The sequence below is a fragment of the Enhydra lutris genome, unplaced genomic scaffold (assembly GCF_002288905.1).
Source record: "Enhydra lutris kenyoni isolate GAN:26980312 unplaced genomic scaffold, ASM228890v2 scaffoldscaffold12, whole genome shotgun sequence".
Lineage (NCBI taxonomy): Eukaryota > Metazoa > Chordata > Mammalia > Carnivora > Mustelidae > Enhydra > Enhydra lutris.
In genome coordinates this window covers 39,548,221-39,570,608 of record NW_019154096.1, presented here as the reverse complement: position 1 = coordinate 39,570,608, position 22,388 = coordinate 39,548,221, and the positions used below count along the sequence as shown (strand labels likewise).

General features: G+C 34.8%; 1 protein-coding gene across 2 annotated transcripts in view; it reads right to left on the bottom strand.

Moving 5' to 3' along the window:
* Positions 1–1,210: 1,210 nt before the first annotated feature.
* Positions 1,211–22,388, bottom strand: part of LOC111144860 (mitogen-activated protein kinase 8) — a 101,917-nt gene continuing 80,739 nt past the window's right edge. The window contains exons 6-12 of one of the 2 annotated variants that reach the window (XM_022499409.1): positions 19,799–19,964; positions 15,816–15,887; positions 14,313–14,495; positions 13,837–13,961; positions 13,246–13,309; positions 9,999–10,076; positions 1,211–5,795 (exon numbers count right to left, since the gene is read on the bottom strand). In XM_022499409.1, coding sequence (XP_022355117.1) covers positions 5,650–5,795; positions 9,999–10,076; positions 13,246–13,309; positions 13,837–13,961; positions 14,313–14,495; positions 15,816–15,887; positions 19,799–19,964 — 834 coding nt within the window. In that variant the 3' untranslated portion in view covers positions 1,211–5,649. The remainder of the gene's footprint in view (positions 5,796–9,998; positions 10,077–13,245; positions 13,310–13,836; positions 13,962–14,312; positions 14,496–15,815; positions 15,888–19,798; positions 19,965–22,388) is intronic. The other variant, XM_022499410.1, reaches the window with a different exon arrangement.

The following is a 22,388-nucleotide window of genomic DNA, read 5'->3' as shown; positions in this document are numbered from 1 at the left end:
TGCTTTTCCCTTAACTTTGGAATACCCTTCCTTATACCAAGGCTCAAAAAATGCCTCCTCTGTAAAACCCTCATTTCTTCTGACCAATCTCTCCCTGTGTTCCTTCAGCATGGTTCTTGTTCCTCCACACAACACAATTTCAATCAGGCTGACCAAACTGTCATCCATTTTTCTATCTTTCATTACTATAACCCAGCTTCCAACAGAGAAACTTAGACATTTATGCATTCATCAACTGACAAAATTAAATGTTAGAATTCTAACATTAACAAAGCATATCTGAACTGTTTTAATTTCAAAGTTCAAAGACATCCTGGTGCATTAAGGGTAAAGCTAAAAAAATTCTTAAACCCTAAAATCAGTACAAATCGATTATTTACATGAAGTCAATGGACCTTTGAAGGTACAATACTAAAATAAATGGAGTACCTAGCCTGGAAAGGATAAACTACTCCCATCTTACTCAGCGTCACTAGGGTATTACAACTGGGTGGATATTGCCGCAACATTTCGATGTCTGCTTTTGCCACCCAGTCTCTCCCTGGAGGCCTCTCCAACGACTGTGATAAAACACAGTGAGTGCACGCACGAGGCTGGCAACCACATCAGCTGATGGAGAAGCAGTGATCAGGTAAAGACCTACCTCCGGTCCTGTCCTTTTCTCAGAGCAAGGGAGTCTGAGTGCAGGTGAGGGTGGGGACAGCATGTATAAGATGGTTTTCTGGAGCATGCGGAGCAAGATAAAGGGGTGCAGTCCTGTAGAGACATCCTAGATGTATATAATGAGTGATCTTGATACTCACAGAGCAGTGTGGCCAGCACAAGCAAAGAGAATACACGCTTGGCAAAGGTGAAAACACTCAAAGCTGAAATCCCAGTTTATTTTGAAATAGACCCTCTTTAAACTTATTTTGACCAAGTGGCCATGATGACTGTTCTCCCACATGGTTACCAAGAACTAGTAGGTTAAGGGCACTGAACAAAATTCCTTTTAGGTAAAGTTTCTCTGGAGATTTTAAACACAAAGAAAACCAAGATCAGACAAACCAGAAAACCAGGGTGATATTTTAGGCTCTTCCATTCTATATAAATCCAAATCTAAGGAGCCTTAGTACTACTACCTCTTGATCCCAATCCACAGGAAATCTTGAAATTACCCAGAATTTTAATTTTGTTTTCAATGAAAAAACTCTTAATTTCATATTTTTCATACCACTTTTTTCTTTTTTATTTAAAATATTATAACCAATTAACATACTAGGTAACAATGTTTACATTCCAGTGGTGCATGTTTAATGTCTAGGGCATGAATGATTAAAAACCACAATAATTATCTCAGCATTCCCTACAAAGTGCCCCATTTTGTTTTGTCTAGAGGAGAAGGAGAGGGAATGGAACACAGGGAAGGAACAGGAATGAGGAAGGAATGGTATCCTAGAGGGAGAAAAGCAAATGTCAATTATCATATGTAGGTTTCCAGGTTTTAAAACCCGTTGAACAGGATAAACTGTAATGAGAAAATAGATGTCACAGTCCAGGTAGACAGCTAGTTCAGTTTAACTTCATCATTCAGCTAAAAGATTAAGAGCTTCTCAAAAATATACCAAATATCGGGCCTACAAAAGTAATTTATTTCTTCGTAAAATTTACTAAGATTTATTCCTTTTGTAAAATGTAAAGAATGGACTGGTATCACGAGCAGGTTTCTACTTATAAAAACAGACAGTAATAATGTCCAACGAACACATCTAACACAATTTTCCAAGATACACAGTGAAAGATTTTCTACGTGAGTCTCTCTTACTGATGCAAGGTATATATTTTACACACTTATTGGTATTTTGTCGTCATTGGCTATAAAGTATTTAACACACATTTATAATTCACACTCAGTAAAGAGCTTACAATAAGGGCAAGAGCTTACTTGGGAAAGCATAGAAAATTAGTGTGAGGTAGTTCAATAAAAACCTAGTTTAATTTGTAAGTTATTGTGAGAATAGAACATTGTGCAAAACTAATCCACAGGTAATATTTCTCAGAAGTTTCAGGAACAAAGAGAATCTAAACTAGAAATGACCAGAAATTGCTACTCTTACAAGACTCTCCTTAGGAGCACTTAACTAAGAGCAGTTAGTTTGAAATTAATTAGGACTTTTGTTTTCCTTGTGAGTTTTCTAATCGTACCCCAAACTATACATTTCTGCTTCAATGCCCTTTACCTCTTCATCTTTCTTGCTATTAAGGAAAAATCAGTTTCCTCTGATTCAGGAAAAACCTAAGAGAGATCATAGAAACACAATGTACACTAACATGTAAAGGATACAGAGGCAACATTTCAGAGGGCTGCTAATGACAGAACAGTGGTGTTTGGTTTTTCTACTGAGAAGAGAAGTTTACTGGGGTCATGGGGCTTCATGCATTCACTCTACAGCTAATGTGTGACTAATGAACACTCACAAACAAACTACAACAGTATTTTTGAAAATAGACTATGTCTTTACCTCAAAATGTTGTGCAGGCTTGTGCCTAGGCAACACTGAGCAGGTATGTCTTCATATGTATAACACATACTGGCCCACAGTATAAACCAAGTCTTATCTGTAACCCCAAAACAGTTTCATTTGCCCACTGCTGATCTATCAGACACTGATGTCCTCTTCAGCCTCATCTTTTTAGACAAAACAGCAGGATTAACATGGAAGAGAATAATGAAAGGGCTTACAGGAAAGTTTGCTGCTTTGCATACCATCAAGCTTCTCTGTACTATGAAGGGAGGGGGCTGTGTGGTAGCCCCCTCATTTGAAAGGCTGGCATTTCTCTTAGGAAGTCTGGTGTAAAGCACTGTGCCTTGAACCAACCTGGAAGAGTGCATACCAGGAACGATCAGCAGCCAAGGGTGTGTGACAAAATGAGAACTGTTCAGCAAACAGTATGAAAAGAGTTGAGATGCTCCATTTATGTATATTATAATTAAGCAATCCCAACAACACAATCATTTTACAAATGATCAGTATACATTAGAGAGTAACAGAGTAGTAACCAGGAAGAACTGTGTAGAAGGAATTAGTGTCTCTTTCCTACAAAGCTGAATAATAAAATAATATAAAGTTGAATAATAAACCTTAGTCAAAATAATTTTCTGACAGTAAGATGATGGGTATAACATATAAAGTTGAAAAACCAAAGTTATAAGAGAAGCAAGGTGGCTTTACATTGCTTGACAGAAATCTTACTTGTAATTTCTCTTAAAAAAATCACACACAAATGTTTAAGATGTTTTAAAGGTTCAAAAAGCTTGTGAAATAAAAAGAACCAGTACATCTTTAGCTTAACAGATTTAAGAAACAAGGGAAAGTTGCATTTAGATACTGCATTTTAAAAACCTAGGGCACGCAACACTTAACAAACAGACTTTCTTTTCAGGATAGAATTTGTTAAGTATTTTAGTTTACATTAAGAATTAATTCTACATTAAGAATTCCTTTTCTCTGAATCAACTGAAACATGCTGGTTGGCAAGGAGGAGCTGGCATTTACAACAAATGTTACAAGAACACCTGGTTTTCCTTTCTTAATCAAGTTCTCTAACAATAGAGATGGCTTACTACTATCAAACAGAAAATATGGGAAACTTCTGAAAGCATGTCAATTGTTAAAGTGCAACAGTGAAATAATCTATCCTAGGGGAAATAAAGCTGATTAACTGCCAAATACAAACTAAGAACACACTCATGCTCAAATTTCTGCTAAAATCGTAAATCCAATTCTGTTTCTATAATTCAAGAGGTGTTACAGTCTCAAAATTCTAATTTGCTTAATAAAATTAATGCACCATGTTGTATGAGTAGAAAAGGGATTGATAATAAGGCTGACAACTTCAAGAAGCTAGAAATCATGACTTGAAACCGTCAAAAACAAACCTGTTATTTCAAAGCACAGAAAAAGGCTAATGTATTTTAATCCTAAATATTGCACATTAACAATAACCTAAAATACCTAACTCAAAAGAATCTTGCACTACATATACGAACAACATGCCAGCGAACTTTCAGACACTGCATATTGAGATGCGCCAGTTCTGGCTCCTGTTGGTCATGAATTCCCACGGGCTTTCTGCCTAGAACCTTGACACTTACTTAAGTATCCATTTCCCAGTTCATTACGTGAAATCCTTCTTGTTTCAAAAATAACAAAAGGTGCCTGGGGGCAATACAGAGAACTTGTATTTCAGAGATAATGAAACTTCCGTGACATTTCCTTAAGAAAAATTCAGTTGTGGAGAAAGAATTCTGCAGGTATAAAATGTAAACAGTTAACATACACTTGTCAGGAGCAGCGCCATTCTAACACTACTCAACATCCACATTGCATGTTTTATTGAAAATCAGGTATAAAAAAACAAAGACTCAGACTAAATAACCACCACTTATGCCTGCTCTGCTCAATGTGAAGAAACAGTCCTTAGAAAATGATATCCTATATATGGCTGTGTGCTACTATTTTCAGATGAACGGTAGGTATATTGCTCATTTGATACATCACCTACAGAATTGAAGTAGGCTTTGGAACCTCCCAACAGTTAGTATAAATATGATTATGCTACAGGTAGAATCAAATGGCCAGAAAACACCTTGAGAACTGGTGCTCAACTGACTGACACTGTGATAGGAAACCAGAAAGGTCCAAGGTCTGAGGGCCTGAGGCTGCAGGAAAGGGAAAGACCAGACTCTAGACCACTGCTGGGACCTACAGCCTGAGTAGATTAACTCAGTGTATACAAAAACAGGCTCATAGCTAGAAGAAGTGAACCATCTGTTTATTTGCATTGAAATGTATTATTCATGAAGTATCCTCTTGACTTTATGTGATCATAAGCTTTGAGCATGCCACAAATTTGCAGAAAATACCATATTCTTTTAACTTTACTTTTGTTGTGTGGGGTTGGGGAATAAGATGGTGGTAGTAGACGCCCAGCATCTTCGAAGACATGTTCTGAGTTATACTGCCATTTAGATGATGGGGCCTTTGCCAAAAAACAATGTAGGGTACCTACCAATTGTTGTAATTAAATTAGGATTGGCAAGTAGCAAATATTGGAGGTTTTTTAACGCGTTCATCATTTACAGTAGTTATTCCTGAATACAACTGGCTACAGGTTATTTTCCCTCACTCCTCTGGGGTTATTTCATTGATAAGCACATAACCCTGAAGGACAGCATCATGAACAAAACATTTGAAATAAAATTCTAATAAAAAAAACTATAAAAATCTTAAATAATTCATGATATAGGCAAGTCACCACATAATAGTTGTTTTGATAAACAAAATTTTACAAATTCAGTAAAAAAAAAATCAGCAGCATAAGATAAAGCAAATATGCAAAAATTTTAAACCATGATAAAATAATTAGGTTTACATTATACAGTTAATTACAGCAAAAATACAATACAGTTTTGTTGCTGTTTTAAAACACAACTTAAGTTTTAAATTACATCACTTGAAATTAAAAAAAATAAACTACTTTACTACAAAATGAATTCTACATTTTTGAAAAAATCACTCAAAAATAAGACCACTGAATTGTTTTCAAAGTAGTTCTATCAATGACTAAATGACTCCCCATCCCCCCACCCCCCAAAGGCCCAAGTAGTCATCTACAGCAGCCCAGAGGTCCAGCTGATGCTTCTAGACTGCTGTCTGTATCTGAGGCCAAAGTCGGATCTGTTGACATTGAAGACACATCATTGACAGACGATGATGACGATGGATGCTGAGAGCCATTGATCACTGCTGCACCTGTGCTATGAGAAACAAAACAGCAAATCAGTTGCAGACAGAGTTGTACACCGAGCTACCTATACTGTACTGGCTACCTCTAGTGGTCAATACCTTTTTTTCTCTTGGCTTTGAAAAGGCTCATCAGGTTGTGCGTGAATAATACTGATAACACATGCAAAAGTGTCTGTACTGCATTTTGTCAGAGAGATCTCAAAGAGATACATGACCCAAAAAGTTAAAAACTACTGCCCTAATAAAAATGACTTATGTTATCTTCTCACTGTAAACTTCAAACAGTACTGTTACTTTTTTTTTTTTTTTAAAGATTTTATTTATTTGAGAGAGAGAGAAAGAGAGAGCATGAGAGGGAGAAGGGCCAGAGGGAGAGGAACAAGTAGACTCCCTGCTGAGCAGGGAGCCCAACTTGGGGCTCCATCCCAGGACCCTGAGGTCAAAACCCAAGCTGAAGTCAAAGTCAAGACACTAATCCTACTGAATCACCCAGGTGCCCCCTGGTCATCTTGTTTTAAAGCAAAAGTCAAGACAAAGGCTAAAATCATTTTAAAAGAAAGGGCCCCTTAGTTTAACTGTCCCGTTTTCTGTGAGGTTACATGACTTGGCAGGATCACTAAAATGCCTTAGGTAAACTCAAGTCTTGTTACTTTTACTCCAATACGTACTTGACAAGAGCAAATATGGATTTTTTAAACAGATAAAGTAGGAGAAGACTGTTTCCTTTACTGAAAGTATAGCTAACAAGCATCTCCTGAATTAGAGGAAAAAAAAAAAGTAACAGGCATATATAACCAATACAGAAATCCTTTCAAGAGGGCTGGGTTAGGAATAGAAGGGAATGTGGGGTGGGGGGAATATGTTAAAAGCGATTTATGTTCTAAGTGAGTACTTTTTTTTTTTTTTTTGGTAAGTACTTCTGAACTATGGGATCACTAAATAAGGGTCAGTGCAAATTTGAGTTTATTAAATAATGAAAGTTAATACAGTAGTTCTTAAGAACATGTTTATGGAATAAAAGCAATGGTTTCCAAATTGAGAAGAATTTCTAGGGCTGCATTTGAGGCACTCAAAGATGCTAAAAACAAAGCCACTGGAAAACTACTGCTCCAGAACCCAGCATTTCAGTGTTTGAAATTATACTACTATTTTAATGATGAACAACAGAATACTTTAGAATACAAAAGGTCCTCTGAGAGCTTGTCTTCAAATGCAACAAGGAAATAGCCAGGAGCTTGGGAATAGGCAAATCTTTAGGATGCTGGGGAGGAGGCTGGGAAACAGAAAATGGAAACATTAGGGACAGAGCAGGTGACACAAGGTAAAATGAACTAAAAAGCACACTGCATACACTTCAGGTGTGACCCTCTACTTCAAATTCCATCCACAGGACACTAGAGAATGTGCCTGTTCTGACTGAAGAGTACACAATACAACGGCTAGCTTCGAAGACTGGTAGTGAAATATTCAAATCGTAAAAAAGTTCCACCAAATATACATTTTCATGCCTCTATTTTTAATCCAAATTCCATTTTATTCAAACTTCTTAATCTGATAAAAATTAACTTTTATTTATTTTATTTTTAAAATTATTTTTGAAGTAATCGCTATCCCCAATGTGGGGCTTAAATTTACAACCCTGAGATCAAAAGACGCATGCTCTACCAAAGTGAGCCAGCTAGGCACCCCAAAAACTAACTTCTAAATGCATTAAGTAGTTAATTTTTAATCTGAAAATCAAATACCTATGAAAAGAAAAGTACTTGTTTTTTTTTCCCGAACTTTAAAGCCATCAATTCTCAAATATTTGAATGGCAATAGTAGGAAAAATGGTTAATTTCAGGTAGCTGGGTCATTTCCCTCTCAAGTAAGTCTACACCCTCAAAGGCAAGCAAACTCACTGTAATATTACCCAAACCAAAATAAAAACAGTAAAGTGGGAAAAATAATATGTTTCATTTTATTTATTTATTTGATTTTTAAAGATTTTATTTATTTGACAGAGAGAGAGACAGCAAGACAGGGATCAAAAGCAGGGGGAGTGGGAGAGGGAGAAGTAGGCTTCCTGATGAGCAGGGAGCCCGACGCAGGCAGGACCCTGGGATCCTGACCAGAGCCAAAGGCAGATGTTTAATCACTGAGCCACCCAGGCACTGCTCATTTTTAAAAATCAAGTTGAAATGGTATTGTGAGTCTTTGATATTCTAATTTATCAAACACTTTCTTCTGTTTTTACATATAATCAACTGAATATTTTTATTACAGGTTGATTCACTAACAGTTTTCTCTGCACCCTATAACTGAGAATACAGAAAATGTCTAGAAACCTATAGTCCTGTCCAAACCTATAGTCCTGTCCTTTCCACTTATTTTATAACCACAATCAAGTGTCCTTTAAGAACCAATTTCTTTAAATAAATTAAGAACAGATACAACTGCTCTAACTCATGAAATTAAGTTTATTCAAACATTCAACACTTCAGATATACCACTCATTGGGAGAGGATTCTGAAGTATAAAAGTCTCCAAATAATGGACTTTTCAAATCCCACTTGAATCTCCAACATGAATAATTTACTTATGCTACTACTATACATCAATACAATGCCAATTAATTTTGCTATTAAAGCATTTATAACATAGCTTTTGTTACAACTATATTGTAGGTAAAAGCTGTCAAAATCAATTTATATTTTCAATAGAATCTATATTATAATTTGGAAAACTCATTCCTGATCAATGATCTTAAAAAATAATTAAAAAACCCATAAATAAAAAGTGTTATAAAAAGCCACAGAAATTATTTAAACAAATATATGTTTATAGTACAGCAGAATGGGCATTTGAAACTATGGTTAAAAACTGTACACCCAGGATCTCCTTTTTTTTTTTTTTTTTAAATGTAGAAGAGTTTTAGAGGGATGATTAAAATGTTATTGTTTTACTCAAATTCAAGACCTATCTGTCAAATACTACTTGGCCTTCAAGGTTCAATTCAAATTTCATCTCTTTCTAAAGCTGCCCTAACGTCTATAGCCAAGGGTCTGCTGTCAGCCAAAGACCATATGAGATGCTGGAAAAAACCATGCCTTCTGAAGTTACTGGTAAACATGGCTTCAAGTAGTAGCTTTTTTACATATTGGTAATTTTATATTCATTTACTTTTTCTAAACTTTAGTTTCCTCATCTGTAAAATGTGCACAATAATCTCTTCCCTGAGGCCTTAGGTAAGGTTTGAATGAAATAAAGTACATAAACCACCAGTGCCTGTTGTGTAGTATGCACTTAATATATACAAATTACCTGCCATTTAACTTTCCCCCAATGCTTTATGCTTTCATAAGTGCTAAAATAAGACAGCTTATGATAAAAGAGAATATTTAACTCCTGCAAACCCGTTTTCTTCTTAGGTATGGAACGATTTCTTTTTTTTTTTTCAAGATTTTATTTGAGAGAGAGAGAATGAGAGAGAGAGAGCATCAGAGAGGGAAGGTCAGAGGGAGAAGCAGACTCCCTGCTGAGCTGGGAGCCAACAGCAGGGTACTCCACCTGGGATTCCAGGATCACGATCTGAGCCACAGGCAGTTGCTTTACCAACTGGGCCACCAAGGCACTCTATGGAATGATTTCTAATGGCAGTTTTACTGTTACTGCCTTAATTTAGCAAATCAAAAATACCAAAATGAGAAAGATGGTAACTTAGTATCACATGTACCAGATCCTTCAATGAAACCTTAGTCCATCCAAAGTAAACACTATTAAAATCCTGGTAAGCATACTGAATTGTGAAAAAATTCTTCTTTAAAGAGAACAATGCCAACAGAAAAAGGTTTTAAATTTCTCTTCTTTAGTGGAATGTCAGTATTATAGAAAAAGATGTACATTTTATGAAATCAGTTACCAATATGTTAGTATGATGTATTGGTATAACATACCAGTGCTTGTTATTAAGTACCAGTGCTTTCAAATTTAACTACCCAAATTGTATTCCCTATACTTCCTTTTTTTTTTTTTTTTTAAAGATTTTATTTATTTATTTGACAGAGAGAGATCACAAGCAGACAGAGAGGCAGGCAGGTATTCCCTATACTTCTTAAAGTTTGAACAAGAACAGTGGTAAAAATGGGGAAAACTGAAGGATTCATGCAACTGAAGATTACAACAGAAGAAGTAAACTGCAACCTTAACCAAGCTTATATTGTAACCAACCTAAAGGAGAGGGCTGTCCCCTTATAACTCCATTCTTGGTTCTCTCCTCCAAGTCCATAACTTCTTTGTATATCAACTCTGAAAAAGAAGTGAACAAAGACAAACTTTTCAAAGTCTGAGAGCAAACCTCAAATACCTATGTTTTAAGTAAAACATTTTTACACACATTAACTATAACAGTGTTCTTTCAGTGGCAAAGAGTCCCTTAAGTGTCAGTGTAAGATTCAAAGGTATTAGTAATAATTCCCTGATCCAGAACTATGAACTATACTAAAAGAAACAAAATCTCTGCTATAACTAATGTTTCTAAAGTTGGATTAAGGATAGCGCTGGGGTTAGAAGCTTTATCTTTTTTTACTCCACCAGCATTTTGTACTATACCATATCATCCTACACATCATACTACAAATGCTCAATTCTGTCTCAGTGAGGCCTTGAATCATGTTTGTCTTATTCACATCTATTTCCTGAGCTGTGGCATAGTACATTAGGAGCTTATCCAGATAGCTGTTAAAAGATTTAAATGTGAGCATGTATGGAAGTTTCTTCAATCAGAATGGAATATAAATCCATTTTTATTTTTTAAAAGAGTAGGTAGCTACCCTCCAAATCCTTTTGATTTGAAGCATGACATGCTATCACAGTCAAGAAGATTTCTGCATGGAAATCTTGTTGTTGTTTTTTTTTAAAAACTAGACTTCTGTACTTCTTACTGCTCCAACTGAAGAGACAGCAGATGCTGTCCTGAGGCTGTATGTGCCTCCTGCCCTGCGTTCTTCTATGTCAAGTATGATGCACCTTGTGAGTCTGAATGTCTACTTCAGAAGAACCTTCTAGTGGATGTTATATCACCATTATTCATCTTCTTTGGGTCATGGAATCCTGTGAGAAGTGCATAAGAGCAATGAACCCTCTTCTAAGAAAAATGTACAAGCAGAACATGTTCAAAGAATTTGAAGGCATTTAACTTCTTAAATTAAACTAATAAAGAATCTAATTATAAAGTAAAATAAGTGGACATATAGGTATGAAAAGGAGCTAAAGACAGCTAAGTTTATTTGCTATGGTAATCTTTTTGGTCTTAGAAGGAGAAAAATAGGAAGTCTGGATAGAGGAAAGAATGGAAGATGCTTTTCTTGAAAGAAACAAAAAGGAATGATAAGTATTTCAAATAGGAGGATTTTTTTTTTTTTTTTTTTTTTTTTTTTTAAAGAGAAAATAACACCTGTTTGTGAAAAGGTATTAGGGCATAGGAACCAAAGCTAATCAGGAGTACTAACTAGGCAAAGTTAATGGTTCTGGCAATGGGCTTTTCTTTTTGTTATAATGCTAAAACTCTTAAGCAGATCTTAAACAAAAGGCAGTTTGTGGGTAACTGAACTTCACTCGGACTAGGAGAAAAAGATACAAAATAAAGGTAAACATGTTTAGAGTAATCAAAAATCACAGATACATCTTTACACACAAACAAAAATACAGCTGACTGCTGAGCAACACAGGTTTGAAATGCATGGGTCCACTGATACGTGGATTTTTTTTTCAATGAATACACATACAGTACTGTAAATGTATTTTGTCTTCTGACTTTCTTAATTTTTTCCCTAGCTTACTTTATTGTAAAAATGCAGTATATAATATAAATAATGTAAAAAATATGTGTTAATCAACTATGTTATTAATAAAGCTTCCAGAAAACAGCAGATTAGCAGTTGTTTTGGGGTAGTCAAAAGTTGTATGTGAATTTTCAACTGTGTGTGAGTCAGCACCCCAACCCCTGTGTTGATGGGCCAACTGTACTATGCTTCACTAATTTTAAGATGCACTTTTTCTAGTTTAATAGCTATGAAATGGAGTTGCATCTTATAATCAATGATGCAGTGCAACTGCCAGTGTTTTCTCTTAGAGATATAATTATGTGTTTTACGACTGGTGGCCTATTAAGATTACAAGAAACATATAAATGTCAATTGTAAATATAATGATGTATAAAAATATCAGGTAAGATATTTTAATACATACTTTGGTCCACAATTATATCCTTGTACATTACTTATTACATATACAGATGTACTAGGTTCTACTCAATTCTATCATTCTAGTGAAGTCTATAGAGTCTAACTATATGTTTCTCAAAAGTTAACTCAGAGAAAACTAATCTTGCTTATTCCTAAGAAAAAAGAATCAAAATCCTTCTTCCCAAACAGATTCACAGTTGGAACACTTGTTCAGGTTTATACCTCCCCACGACCATTAGCCTTTCCAACTATTTAGGTACTTAAGCTCTTAATAACATGTCTCCATTTTAAGATCAGGTAAAGAAGGGACCAAGCGACCTGTCCAAAGTCACGTAGCTAAAAGTGGTCAAATTACTAAATGACAACAAATCAAAAGGAAGTAAACAGGATCTAAAAATTGTCTGCCTCAATGATCCAGTGAATCTTCTAAAGAAAGAAATATTTTAACATTTCTATAACAGTGCATTATTAATGTTTACCCACATTCTCAAAGTAGAACTACTATATTAGATCCACAAAGATTAAAAATTAACTCATTCTGTTGGTGAGGGTGGGGGTAAAACAGACATTCCTACACAATGCTGACAGAAATATAAACTGCTATAATTTCTTTGGAGAGTAATCTGGAAATACTTGAAAAAAATCCTTTGGCTTAGCAAATCTCCTTGTAGGATTTTTCTTACAGGCATGTTATTTATTACATGTGCACAAGAAGACTACAGAGTTGTCTGTAACAACAATAGACTGGACAGAACTTAAAGCTCTTCAAGAGGGAGTGAATACAGAAATTATGACACAGCCATCAACAGAATACTAACCAGCTATTAGACCAAATGAGCCAGATATGTGGGGCAAGACGGAATAACCTCAAAGATAAATGATTATATCAACAAAGTTAAGTGTGCACAGTATACAGCCATTTGTGATTAACACAGGGTGGGAGAGGAAAAGAGGGAGAAACCAAACACAAGTTTGTATTATCTGTACACTATGGAAGAATGTAAATATTCTAGAAAGCATCAAATGTGCCGTGGTGGGAAACCTGAGAGATTCAGATTAAGTCAGGGACAGAGGAGACTTACTTTCAGCTTCTGTAAAAATGTTAACAATCTTTTTACCAAGTATCAGTTATGAATAATAGAAAGTATTTTTAATTTCCTTAACATGAATAAATCAACATAAAGATCCATAAGCTCTTTCGGTTTCATCTCTGAGAATCTGGTGAATGTTACCTTTCCATTCTTCTATTGTATGTTCCCTTTCATCTAACTGCTTGTCAGGTATCTTTGGTGGTGGCTGAAAAACACAAGGCAACGATAACTGAGTCAGTTTATTGGGAGTATATAAATTCTTTATAATTATCTGAATTATTAGCCAGACAGAGACTTTAAAAATTACATCATTAGACTAACACTGACCAATCATCAACAATCTTCTTACAAAGAGAATAGTTTTGGATGACATTTCATGGCAGGAAAAAAGATGTTTAACTGTCTTTTTCTTTTCTTCTAGTTTTTGAAATTGTCACATTTATATCACAGAATCATGTTATGCTTTGGACACAAAAGTTTGTTTTGTAACTAGTTTTCCCAAAGTGCTCAATATTCTAGCGCATCACGTACTAAAGCAAAAAGGCAAGAAACAGTGGGATCTAACTTTATTTTGTGTGTAGGGTGCTTGGATATGCTCATTAACTTAAGACGCTATTCATGCAAAATCAGAAAAACACCACAACCATTTATGTATATTTTTAAAATTAAAAAGTCTCCTCCAAACCTATCTTTAATTCAATATATTCTTCAAACATTAAGAAAAGAACTTACAGCTTCTGCTTCAGAAGGATCATACCAGACATTGATATATGGGTGCTGGAGAGCTTCATCTACAGAAATCCTTTTAGATGCATCAATTACCAGCATTTTGGATAACAAATCCCTTGCCTGACTGGCTGTAAAAATAATGATGTTAATGTACATGTATTTCATAGAAGTTTTTAAATAAATTTATTTATTTATTAGTCTCCCTTAGAGACTTGAAACTATCATTTATCAAAAAGTGTATGTTTTAAAAAGAATAGATTTTACTATAAAATCGTGCATATGATCAAAAAAATAAAAATGAAATAACAGAAAAAATGAACTAAAACCTTCCACTTTGTTCCCCTACCCAGAGAGAGCACTGGATTATATCCCTTAAGAACATAAACACACACACACACACACACACACACACACACACACACACATGACAAACACACACACCTCAAATGGGACTAAATATACATATTTATAAAAAGTACCTTTAAGTTTGTTGTGTTCCGAGTCAGCTGGGAAAAGCACATCGGGGAAGAGTTTCTCAAAGCTATATCCAGCATATTTAGGTCTGTTTTCAACATAAGTCCTTACTGTTGGCTGTAGTTTCTTCATGAATTCAGGGCATGGTGTTCCAAGCTGTTCAATAACTTTATTCCACTGATCAATATCTAATATCAAGTAGCTAAGAAAAATATTCTGTATCTAATGTTCAACACATTAGCCATAGCTATATTAAAATAACAAGAAAATGGCAATTTAAAAAATTCCTAAGAAAGAATGTGGCAGTTATAAATCTTCTGTCTTATAGCCACCTTGTAAAAGGCAATGACTGTAGATAGAAAAGATCAATAAATAAGCTTTGTTAACCTTACTGTATGTGTATAACTACTAATACTGATTTCCATTAAAAGAGAAGCTTAAACCCACAAATTCTAAATACAAATGATAAGTGACTCAAGGAATAAAGATAATTACTACCCACAGGACTCTAAATTTAAACTGTACACAATTCTAGAATACCAAATCTATCTTTTTTTCCAGCTTATCAGAAAATGTGAATGCATTTCCTAGAGGATAAGCAATTATAATCTGTCCTACATTTTTTTTTTTTAGTTTTCTGCACTAACAGAAAATAACCAGTAGCAATAAAAATGATGGCTTTAACAAAAGTGGCATTTTCTTTTACCATTCTTTGTTTAGCTTATGTTAATTAAAATGATTTTAAAGCTCTAACTTAAGACAACGAGACTACATTTTGGTAAGTCGTGAGGTTAAGATTCTCTGGTCTTTTTCATCCTAGTCTTTATAGTCCAAGTCCTTCATGCAGACTAACTCAAACTTTCTTATAACCCAGTAAGTATGGCTTTTCCCATTCCTCCTCCTGCAACAATTCTGAGTGTTACTAACTGATAAACACATAACAGATCACTGTTAATAGAAATACTAAAACTAGTCTGATGAACAAAAAGAATGGATCCAAATCTACTCACCACAATATAAAACTATTACTGCTAAAATTCTCAGATGAAAAAAATCAGTATGTTATGTTGAGCAATGAGACAACAACCAAAAGCCACAAAACACACAGGACATTAACAAAAGAGGAGGTGGCTGGGGGAACAAAAGGATGAACAAAAGCAAAAGACAAGTCTAAAATTCATATTAAATCCTAAGTACTTCTAGACTTATTCAAGTGTATAATTATTAGAAATTTTAATGCAAGCCATGATTTTTGATTTAGGTTAAATAATCAACTCAAAGCCAGCAAGTAATTGTGGATAATTAACTTGAGCAGTTGTCAGAATTAACATATAAAACAATAAATGAGGGAAAGGAAAGTCTATGTCAAATAGCAGGTGGTATTTTGAAAGAGTAATTTAACAATATTTTGTTATTAGGGAGCGACAAAACATTATACCTAACCAAGCTGAAGTGCTATCATACATTTGACCTTTAGAAACTACATTTTAGGCCAAAGATAAGGATACGATCTGTACCTGGGAACAAAACACCACCTTTGATCATTTCTCCCATGATGCACCCAACTGACCAAATGTCAACTGAAAACAAAATGCAATGACATTAACATAAAGATTTTGGTTAAAATTAAAAAAAAAAATTAAACATTAAAAAAAATCACATACACCATGTATACTTTAAAATTATAGAAAGCAGTATAAAATAAAAATGAATGACAGAGAATGTGCTCTAACTACCAGCAGAGACTGTATGTCCTACTGCCAGATGCAGCCTACAGATAGTTCGGCTTCTTGTCTCAACAATTTTTGAACTACAACAGCCACAGACTTTATATTTACAATTTTTGAACTATAACAGCCACAGACTTTATATTTGTTTAAAGAAACCCATATGTATGAATGTACTATATTTATTTTCATTAGAAAACATAAGGAAGTTCATCACCTAACTAATTTAACTGCTGCAGCAGCACAAGGATACAGTCCCTTCCTGGAAAGAGGATTTTGTGGCAAACCATTTCTCCCATAATGCACCCCACAGACCATAAATCCACTATATGTTTGCAGCACAAAAGAAGGAAAAGCAAAGCAAAACGTCGTTAAAATCAAAGAAGCATAATATGACTACATATATAAAAACTGCAAAACATCACAAAAAGAAAAAAGTGATTTTAATTTTAGCTAATGGAATAATTTAAAACACAAAATATTTTTCAAAAGGCTTTGACTCACAAAAGCAAATGTGAAGTATATAGCCTTTTAACTACATATCTAATTTTAAAGTGAGAGCTATGCACAGAAATCACATAACTGATAAATCTATACATTTTGTCTCTAAAAATTGTTTATAAAATATGAAACAGAACTGAATACATCTTTGCAAATAAAGCTGAAAATGAACATGAGGCAGCAAAATTTAAAGTTATTTAAATACTATTTTGAAGTTCAACTGTGCATTATACTCTCTCTTTAAGTCAAATTAAAAAAAAGCATGAGCAGAAATAATTTAGTATATTAAAATATTTAACAGAAAAATGTGTTTCTATGAGTCATTACAGTTAAAAAGTTAATTAAAAGCTCTTCAGAAATTTTCAAACTGGATTTCAAACTGGATAATTCTATTTGAAAAGTCCTATGTTTATTCTGAATTAAAAGTTATTGTTTCTTGGCAATGTCATGCTACTTTTACCCTATTATCCCAAAAGGAACAAGTGCATAAAGAATGAACAAATAATCAATGAAGAAAACTTTGTAAAAAAGTATATTTTAGGGGCACCTGGGTGGCTCAGTGGGTTAAAGCCTCTGCCTTCGGCTCAGGTCATGGTCCCAGTGTCCTGGGATCGAGCCCCACATCGGGCTCTCTGCTCTGCAGGGAGCCTGCTTCCACCTCTCTCTATCTGTCTGCCTCTCTGCCTACTTGTGATCTCTGTCAAATAAATAAATAAAATCTTTGAGGAAAAAAAGAAGTATATTTTATGTTTTCCACCTAAAGGTTTTTAAACCCATAAAACCAAACTGTTTTGGTTTAAGAAGTTAGTTTTCATTGGATTTAATATTTTCCACAGATTTATTACCTAAAAAGGTCTCCTCATTGACCTACTAACCCTCATCAACTTTTAATGGGAGCTCTAATCAATGCTGAAAAGAATCTGCTAGACCAAAAAAAAAAAAAAAAAAAGGCAATTTGGAGATCTCCACTTGGTTCATTAATATACCCTGACATTTTATATCTCTGGTTTGAAAATTTGGTTAAAAAAAAAAGAGGAGGAGGTAGCTAGATTCATTGTGGTGATCACTTCATAATGTATATGATAACTTGAATCACTATGATGTACACTTGAAACTAACAATAACATTATATGCTTATTATATACTTCAATTTTAAAAAAAGAGTAGGTGGTTGCAGTTTAATAGAAGAGGGGAAGAATAAGCAATTTAAAAAGAAAGCCTTAGAAACTTCCATTTGTTTTTGAAGTTTCAAGGTCCTTTTTAAGAGCAAAAGAAGAAAGGGGAAGAAGTAAGTGTTAAGGAGAGGTGCCCATGCTGGTGGACTTATGAAATCAGAAGTCTGTACTTTCTAATAAAGTTATCATACAGAGACTGCCAGCCCATTAAACAATCTTAGTAACAAAGGTGGGAATAAATTTTGGAAATCCTGTAGAACTAAAGTTTCTTTAAAATTTCTTATTAAAATTCATATGAATCTACATGATTCAACTTTTAAGAATAAAATTTTAGAGGAAAAGGTAATACTCATAAACCAGTTCAGAGAACAATTCTCTTCCAGGGTTTTGATTTTTGGAATAAATCTACCACAGTAAATTGTCCCTAGAGATTTCAGAGAACGACAAACTTTAAATATCCAGGACAAAATTTATGTAAGTAACCTTAAGAAAAACATTTTTTTAAACAAATTTCAAAAGCTGCAAGTATGAGAAGATATTGTCTGGGTTAGTGAAAACCTCAAAATATGGTGTAACTGATTCAAACACAAAACTAGCTTTAAATGGCCTAATTGCTTACTCTATTAGTTTAAATATATTCCATTGTATTACAGTTTGCAAAAAGCTTTATGGTAGCTTGCAATAAAAGACAAAACAAAGTTGTTAAAACAAGTGGGGGTGGGATGTTACTGAAAGAAGGAAGTTCTAATGTTTAACCTTACTGCTAACGCTATCATGATTAAGCATTATATTTGACTTTGTTTCCTGAGGCAAAAAAGGACGATTAAGTGATCTATACAATTCCTATCTAAGACAGGAAAGCATGTCACTTCTTTATATGATAGTTTGTCTTGGTGCTAATTTCTGGTAGGAAGCTATCTCCAAGATCACATTTACAGGACACTGAGTGACACAGTATCTGTGACAATTGATAGCTTTATAGCAAATGCAAAAGCAATCTTCATGATGGTGACTGGAAGTCTCATTTCTCAAAAGAAAAGAGTCTAATACTAAATCCGACTCACTGAATTCTAAGGTATAAAGCAATTTTAGAAAGTAAGAAAATATAACAGCATGTTAAAGAAAAGAATAATCATAAATACTTAAAGTATTTGTTTTTAATTAATTCAGAAAAGCAAAGGAAATTAAGCTAAAATCCTCAGTTCAATGTTGTCTTTTTAAAAAACACATCTTGAAGACTGAAGTAATAGTTTCTTGATTCAAAGTGAACCGCTGTTTCAGATTCCTTGCTAAAAAACACACCTAAGGTCCTATTCTAGGGAGTATTTTGGATGAAATTACCACATTTCAAAAGTTATAGTTTAAGTCCATAATAATCCTGTGTAGATTTATTTATATCCTAAATATCTGAGATTCAACAAAACTCCTTAAATTACATGTATGTACACACATATACAGAACATTTTTAAAAATACGTGAATACATGCCTGATAATTTTCTTCAACCTTGATTCTAATGGGGAAATATTTAATTGAATATACCCACATAAAATAATGTCATCTTTGTAAGGTGGGACACAAGGCTTTGATGAAATACTGTTTCTTCTGAAAGATCACCTTAATTAATTATCTCATCAGCTCTGCAGAATGGCCTCACTGTAGCTCTTAAAGTTTACACTAAGTGTTATAACTTTAGTTTCTTAAGGTTGGAAGTATGTTCAAATATCACTAAAGTAAAGTAGGATTATACTAAAGATAAACTGTCAGTACACGATATACTTCCTTGAGCCCCTGTTAGAAATACTCATTTTCAAGTTATGGGCAAGTGAACGGCATATATTGTTTTAGGAGCCATAGCAATAAATCCTTTATCCAGTTGTAGTGTTGATAGTTATGTACTTATATTTAAATAAACAGGGGCCCCAACTTTTTCCAAACATTTATAACAAAATTTATAATTACTTTCAAACTTTTGATAAACATTTCAGTGATACATTTAACTTTTATGCACTTCAGCTTAAATATTTACACAAGAAATCTGATAAACAAAAGCAAAAAACGTTATTTCAAGTAAATAGTGTTTGCTGACCGTTTTCTTTGTAGCCCATCCCTAGGATGACCTCAGGTGCTCTGTAGTAGCGAGTCACTACGTAAGGTGTCATCATAAAACTAGTTCCTGCAGTCCTGGCCAGTCCAAAATCAAGAATCTTCAAAGTGCAGTCTGATTTTACCACGATATTACTGGGCTTTAAGTCCTTCAAAATATTAAAGACAGAAAGTGACTGCTATGATATATACAAACATTTTACAGTTCACAAGTTATTAGATCACTTTTCAAAAAAAAAAAGATTTTATTTATTTATTTGACAGACAGGGAGTGAGTGAGTGAGCATGGGACGGGCCAGAGAGAGAGAGAAAATCTCAAGGAGACTTCTTACTGAGCGGCGAGCCTGACATGGGGCTCCATATCATGACCCTGAGATCATGACCTGAACTGAAATCAAGACTTGGACGCTTAACCCACTGAGTCACCTAGGTGTCCCATTATTAGATCACTTGTAAAACTATTCCTGATAACTACTGTAATTTCTCTCATTATAATCAACATTACTACTCAGATTCATCATAACAGGCAATTCTGAAAAACTAGCTTCATGGCATTTTTCACTTATGAATACATACATACATATTAGAGAATTTGTAATGTTTTATTTTCTAGAAATTGTGATTAGCTAGAAATTATCAATGAAGTGCAATAAAAGCAATTTGTAAGGCATTTCGAAGTTATTATAGTAAAAAAAGAATCATTAAGTTAGCATTTATGCTCACTTGTGTACTAAATTACCAGATTTTTAAAAAATCTCATTTTTAGGGCAGCCCAGGTGGCTCAATTGGTTGAGTGCCCAACTCTTATTAATTTCGGCTCAGGTCATGATCTCAGGGTCATGGGTTCCAGCCTGTGGGCTCTGCACTCAGCAGGGAGTCTGCTTGAGATTCTCCCTCTCCCTCTGCCCTTCCCTCTGCTAGTATGTTCTCTCTCTCTCAAATAAATAAATAAAATCTTTTAAAAAATGAGATTTTTTACAAAATACATTATCTCAGCAAAGTAACACAGCCTGTTCAAGAATTACATATTGCAAGCTTTGATACCACTTCAGTGTCTACTGTGATGGGTAAAGACTAATGGCTCTTTATACTACTGCATTCTAGCCTAGAAATAAGATTCCAACCTTAAATACTTTATTTTGGAAAGGTTAAGAGCACAATACAATTTTTTTTTTTTTTTTTTGTTAAGATTTTATTTGACAGACAGATCACAAGTAGGCAGAGAGGCAGGCAGAGAGAGAGGAGGAAGCAGGCTCCCCGCTGAGCAGAGAGCCCGACGCGGGGCTCGATCCCAGGACCCCGGGATCATGACCCGAGCCGAAAGCAGAGGCCTTAACCCACTGAGCCACCCAGGCGCCCCACAATACAATTTTTTGAGAAATAATTTTTATCAAGAAAAAACAGTTAAAAAAATGCTTCAAAAATAGTGCCTGAAATTCATTTTTGTATAACAATCTATACCTTTCTACAGATGCTACTAACATTGCTAATTATATATGAGAAGAATAAGTGAATTTGTATAAATCTGTGGCAGAGGAAGTAGAACTAACTTAATATTCCAACTTCTCCCCCATACATACATACAGCTTCCTTTACATGCAAGGCCTAACCGTGATTAGTCTAGTCAAAAGGATGGAGTGGGAGCAAAGAATAGAAGGGCCATGCACAACATCCTGTCATCTCTTCCCCTGCTTTATTGATTAGTACCATTCCAGGTGGACCAGGTGGACCATTCCGTCAGCTGAGGTTGTTGAGAACCTAAGTAAGGCAGAATCCTTTCCCCACCATGATCTGCCCTGGACACAGACTATGGAAAATAAACCTTAGTTGTGTTAAGCTACTGTGAATTTAGGGTTTCTCACCTTGGCATAGCCTAGTGGTAACACTGTAATTTATAATAAGAAATACATATTTGGTCTTTGTCCCAACTACTGGCACAGAGCTCCTAAAACCTTAGAATTATCTAAAAGGTAAGAGCAAAAAAGATGAAAGGAGGACCTTTTGTTATTCATAAGAAGTCCCTTTCCAGGCACCTGGGTGGCTCAGTCAGTTGAACACAGGACTCTTGATTTTTTTTTTTTTTTTAAGGACTCTTGATTTTGGCTCAGGTCATGGATGATCTCAGAGTTGTGAGACTGAGCTCCATATGTCTGGCTCCAAAAGATTCTCTCTCACTTCCTCTCCCTCTGCATCACTCCCTCTCTCATCCCTGTACTCCTGCTCTTAAAAAAAAAAAAAAAAAAAAAAGTCCCTTTTGACCATACAGGAGTTTATGATATGAGGTCTTTTGGAAAGTTCCAAAGGATGGGGGCTGGTTGCGGGGGCGGTGGGATGGGGTGGGGTGGGGTGGGGAAGACAACAAAGTAATTAAAGGGTTGGAACTTCTAGCATTTCTTAGCCCACACCTCCAAGGAGGGAAGAGGGCTAAAGCCTGAGTTCCATCATCAAAGGCCAATGATTTAATCAATCATGCCAGGTAATGAAGTCTCCATAAAAAAACAAAAGGACTGGTAAGGAGAACTTGTAGGTTGCTGAACATGTAAAGTGCTGAGAGACTGGTACACCCAGAGAGG